A 6,000-nucleotide genomic window follows, 5' to 3' on the forward strand; every position below is an offset into this window, starting at 1 on the left:
GTAGCTGTACTGGAACAGCTTGGCTAGGGGTGCGGCAAGTTCTGGAGCACAGATCTTCAGTACTATTGCAGGAATATTGTCAGGGCCCATAGCCTTTGCAATATCTGGTGCTTTCAGTCATTTTTTGATATCACGCGGAGTGAATTGAATTGGCTAAAGTCTGACATCTGTGATGCAGGGGACTTCAGGAGGAGGCCGAGATGGAGCATCAACTCGGCACTTCTGGCTGAAGATTGTTGCAAATACTTCAGCCTTATCTTTTGCACTGATGTACTGGGCTCCCCCATCTTTGAGGATGGGGATATTTGTGCAGTCACCTCCTCCATTTAGTTGTTTCATTGTCCACCACCATTCATGGCTGGACATGATATATTCAGTTCCTTTTAAGAGTAGATAGAGAGAAACTGTTCCCATTCGTGTGAGGATTGAGAACGAGAGGGCACAGATTTCAAGTATTTGATAAGAGAAGCAAAAGTGACATGAGGAAAAACTTTTTCACGCAGCGAGTGGTTAAGCTCTGGAATGTGCTGTCTGAGAATATAGTGGAGGCAGGTTCAATTGAAGCATTCATAAGGAAATGAGACTGTTATTTGAAAAGGAAGAATGTGCAGGGTTATGGGGAGCAGGCAGGGGAATGGGACTGGGGGAATTGCTGTTTCAGAGAGCCAGTGCAGACACGATGGGCCGAATGGCGGCCTCCTGTGCTGTAACGATTCTGTGCTTCTGTGAAAATATGGAGAAAGCTGATCTTGTTTTGTGTCTTGATGTTTTATTGAGGTATATATCTCCTTCAAGAATATTGGCTTGATTAGTTGAAGGTAGGAACGATGTGCATGATGTATTTGAGGGAGAGGGACTTTTCCTGTTTCGTCGTTTCTTGTGTTCTTATATTCTCTTCTGTAATTTCCCCTTTCTTTCTGTTTCTGCTGCCCCCCCCCCCACCCCCCCAGAAAAAGCAAAACAATTGTGCTTCGAATCATTTGAAATATGCAGAAAATTCTTTCAGACATGGGCGTATTTGTGTTCTTTGTAAACTGCACAGTTTATTCAGTACCCAGAAGCTTGATCTGCATACTGGGACCCATTTCTATAGTTATTCATCAAACAAAATATCTAAACCATTTTTCTTTTCCTTTTTAGGAGTTTATGCATTGGACAGCATTATGCAGAGTTGGTTTACACTATTCACCCCAACTGAAGCTACCAGTATTGTTGCCACTACAGTAATGTCCCATAGCACAGTTGTTAGATTGAATCTGGACTACAACCAACGGGAGAAACTAGCCAGCAGTGCAAGGACGCTTGCACTGCAATGTGCTATGAAGGATCCTCAGAACTGTGCCCTCTCAGCCCTAACCCTGTGTGAAAAGGACCATATAGCTTTTGAGACTGCTTACCAAATAGTTCTAGATGCTGCCACGACTGGTATGAGTTATACACAGCTTTTCACGATTGCTCGGTACATGGAACACCGTGGTTACCCTATGCGGGCCTATAAGCTAGCCACCTTGGCAATGACGCATCTCAACCTGGGTTACAATCAGGACACACACCCTGCCATTAATGACGTCCTATGGGCATGTGCACTTAGCCACTCCCTTGGGAAGAATGAGCTAGCAGCTATAATACCTCTGGTGGTTAAAAGTGTTCAATGTGCTACAGTACTTTCAGACATTCTGCGCCGGTGCACTTTGACCACACCAGGAATGGTGGGACTCCATGGACGGAGGAACTCTGGGAAATTAATGTCACTGGACAAAGCCCCACTCAGACAGCTCCTGGATGCCACTATTGGGGCCTATATAAATACAACACATTCACGGCTTACGCACATTAGTCCACGGCACTATAGTGAGTTTATAGAGTTCCTAAGCAAGGCCCGAGAGACCTTCTTGATGGCTCACGATGGACACATCCAGTTTACACAGTTTATTGACAACCTGAAGCAAATTTACAAAGGCAAAAAGAAACTCATGATGTTGGTGCGTGAACGATTTGGTTGATGAGCACGCTGTCGTATCTTTTTATTGAGCCTGCCTTTGTATCCTTTTTAACTTAAAACCAGAGCCACACCGGTATTATGTGTATAATAATGAACAATTCACAAACTTTAACCCTGTTGATTGTGAGATTTGTGTGTGTCTTTTGTATGAGAGAAAAGAGAAAAAAATCAGTTTACACTGAGTACATGTTGTCAAGTGGCAAAAGCCCACGTCGCTCCTGTCCTTCGTATGTACATTCACAGCCTAAGAGTATGGCTTTAAACCAAACAGACACCTCCATCCTAAGTGATAAGTACCTCGTATGGATTCAGCTTTACTCCTTCGTCACTCATCCTTACATTTCAGTGTATTAAAAATACAAGGCTGACCACGTGGCTTTGCAGTGCTGTTTATCCAGAAGCATGGCACACGTTGCTCGTGCATGTGTAATTAGCGACTGTCAACATACATTCTCAGGGATTTATCGAAGAAAGAATGAAAGCATTTATTGTACTGTATATATTATAGTATATGTCTGAATATTGAAAAAATATACGTAACATTTTAATTTATAAAATATTCTATGTAATGCAAAATACTTGAAGCTGCAGTAGCTTGGTATAAAAACATATCAGAAGGACTAAAGTGCGCCTTGCTTCAGGTTGGCTTAGGTGGAGAATTGTGTGCTGGGCATCTATGCAGAGCCACCACCTCTGTTGCATGATTGGACTAATAATGAGTCTGAGAAAACAAATTAAAAAAAAAAAACCTGCTTGTAACAGCCACCATAGTTAAGAGGGACAAAAAATACAGCCAGAGCAGTAAGCCTTAGCATTAAAAGTATTTGCCAGAATCAGGCTTTGTGCCTCATAGTCTAGAACTGAACTAAAACAATTTAAGACATCCTTGAAAAGGTTGAACTATGTGTTTTACAAAAAAAGATGTTACAGTAGGCCTTTGCAGTGGTATAGTGAAATGCTACTTATGTGCTCAATAACATATATTAATCTGCATTGGGAACTGACTTTGTGCAGGACAGGAAGTTGCTGTGTAGTAAGACTGTTCTACTTTTTTTTCCTCCTATAGAATTCCTCAAGAGAGAACAGCCTTCTATCTTGCCTTGTCTTAATGCTTTAAAAAAATAACCAAACTGGACATCTAACTACCAAACTGTTCATTAAAAATGACTTTGGTTTCTATTTTGAGTCTTTAATTTAGCAGAACTGTTCTGTATCTTGTGCTTTATAAAAGAGTTTTTACGTTGGGTGCAAAATGTTACTAGTGTCACTTGTTCCTTCCACTAGGGAAAATGCTAGAGGTATGTTCTGTAGCCTTTTTTGCTGTTTAGGAAAAGAAAATTATAATTTCTTGCTCACCATTTTATTTATTATATTAGGTAAAAGATTGTACTTCATCGCCCGTGTAAACATGCTCTTGAAGTTTAAAAGTAATTAAGATTTGATACACTGATATCAATTTATTTATGTAACTAAATCACTGTTTTATAAACTTGTTAATGATTCAACAATTTTTTTGTTTTGATTAAAATTAGTTTTTTGAAAGTTAAGATGTCTCTGTGTACAATATATATATATATATATATATTTGCCTGTAAGCTGTAAGTATCCAAAAATGAGTTTGTGAACAGTTGTGTGAAAATGTGAAATTACTTTTTTTTTACTTAAAGTGCATGCTTATCCAGTTTCACTTTTGGAATTGAAAGGGCCTCATTTACACTTAGTGATGAATTTCTTTTCCTAGAATATAGCTGATTAGGTTTGTAAATGCAAATTACAAGGAAATGTCACAAGGTTGTGTGAAACTGAGATATAATCTACCTAATTGATTTTTGCCTCATTATAATTGCTGCTTCTCAATTTTACCTTTTCTTTGAAAACTGTCTGAAGACAAAGAGATCAATGACACATGAATTGCATAGTGGTAAATAGTTTGTCACTAATTACCTTTTCCATCTATAATTCTGATTCCTTTAATAGCAGCAGTAAATGTTGCAATGGCACTTGTTTCTTTTGCATCTTGCTCTGTTTTTAAATGAAGAACAATGACTGAAGGACTGTCTCTGGTGGATTGCAACCTCTCTTCAACTTTCATGAAGTACAAGAAACCAGCAATTTAGAGGCATTCCTGCTGCGTCATTAGACAAAAGGATCTGCATCATGCTACTAATCCTGCGGGCTATGCCTGTGGCCTTTGTATCAGCATTAAAGCTGTTTAATGCTCTGAAATGATGGTGATGCTGTACCAACATGGAACTTGTTGCAACTTATTTTTAGTTTCTGTCAAAGTATTATTTCTACACGAATTTGGCAATAAAATATGTGCTGATAGTTCCTTTATTATATGCATTTGCAAAAATATTATGGCTTCTGTGTTAGGTGCTGTCCCGTTTCATCCAGTGTGTCTTTATTAGTAGTTATAAAAGTTGAAGTAAATGGCTTCATTTAGAATATACCAAATGAGGCTTCAAATACCTAATTAATTCTTCAGCACCCATATCTCTTATCTTGACTAGCACAAGTGCAAGAACTGATTCACAGTATAGCTTTAACCACCATTAGCTGCAAGAAAAATGGTACTTAAGCCAATTCACTTGTGTGCTGATGTGCTTGCATAAAGCTTTTAATCATAACCTCATTGCTGCCATCCCACCTCATCTCATCCCATCAGTGTCCAATCCACAATCACCACTATTTCAATTATTCTGCTTAAAATGCTCTGTCCAGGTGAACTATTGACATGCTAAGCATTTTTGAATATAGTACAAACATTTCAGAACACCAGCTCTGGAAACAAGGTGAGCAGACTGTTGAATGTATCTGAAGTTAATTGAGATTTTCCACTAGTTCAATTTAAATTATCTTGAAAGGCTTTGGAATGGTGCTTTTAACCTAGCGATGTAACAGCTAACTAAGAAGTACCATCTAAAAAGAATAGTTCAAATACTGGTGTATATTTAAAAAATAGTAATTTTCCTCATGGTTGTGTTTTTTTTTAATGTGAATGAAATCATGGCATGACTACCTCTGTAATCCATTATGTAATTTGTCGAGGGCCTGATCCAATAGGTTCCCTATTGAATTCCTAACAAGGTGAAAGGTAGTGGGACAAAATGAATTGACTGAACTGCCCTCATTTTTTAATACATTTTTAAAATTATCTATGCATGTTATGAAATCACTGCAGTTTTGCTACATGATATCCACTGGAGAACATGATGCATTTTGTAAGATTTGTTTTTAGAAAGTGGGTGATGCTGGCAAAGCTACATTTTTTTTTGGTCTATGCCTAGTTGCCCTGATAAAGTGGTGGTAAACGTTCTCCTTAAATATTGCAATCACTGTGGTGAGGGTGCTCCCATTTAGGTAGTGATAAAGTCAAGATTTTCATGCAGTGAGTGGTTCGGATCTGGAATGCATTGCCAGAGAGTGTGCTTCAATTGAAGCATTCAAGAGGGAATTGGATTGTTATCTGAAAAAGCAGAATGTGCAGGGCTATGGGGAGAATGGCTGGGGAGTGGCCCTAGGGCAAACTGCTCTTCCGGACAGCAGGTGCAGACATGATGGGCTGAATGGCGGCCTCCTGTGCTGTAACAATTCTGTGATTTTGAAGTGATGGTGGAATCAGCATTTTGGGGATCATGGTGATCTGGTGGAGTACTTTGGGTTCAGCATGAGTGAGGCAGATTTTAAGGATAGAACCTGCACAGGATGAGTCTTACTGGGTTGTGTCATTGCCCAATGTGAAGCTTTTGCAGCTCAAGTTAACTGAAGAGAATCCTTGATAACTTGTGACTGTGCTCTTAGTTGGCCCTTTATTATCTTCCTGGGGGCAATGTGGTTGATTGTGTCTCTGGATACAATAGTTTTCCAGGCTTTAGACTACTTAGTCTATTCCAACTGTTCCCCACATATTTGGGAAGTGGAAATCCATGATCGTGCTAGTGAAACTTGCATTATCTTACAAGTTGGTTCCTTCTCCTGTGAATAGGCCTAGTAGA

At 39.2% G+C, this 6,000-nt stretch overlaps 1 protein-coding gene across 1 annotated transcript in view; it reads left to right on the plus strand.

Moving 5' to 3' along the window:
* LOC137371433 (zinc finger SWIM domain-containing protein 6) overlaps positions 1-4,296 on the plus strand; it is a 217,058-nt gene extending 212,762 nt beyond the window's left edge. Inside the window, exon 14 of the mRNA XM_068034024.1 lies at positions 1,141-4,296. Coding sequence (XP_067890125.1) covers positions 1,141-2,003 — 863 coding nt within the window. The 3' untranslated portion in view covers positions 2,004-4,296. The remainder of the gene's footprint in view (positions 1-1,140) is intronic.
* The last annotated feature ends 1,704 nt before the right edge of the window (positions 4,297-6,000 follow it).

This window comes from Heterodontus francisci, chromosome 1, assembly GCF_036365525.1.
Source record: "Heterodontus francisci isolate sHetFra1 chromosome 1, sHetFra1.hap1, whole genome shotgun sequence".
NCBI classification, from domain to species: Eukaryota; Metazoa; Chordata; class Chondrichthyes; order Heterodontiformes; family Heterodontidae; genus Heterodontus; species Heterodontus francisci.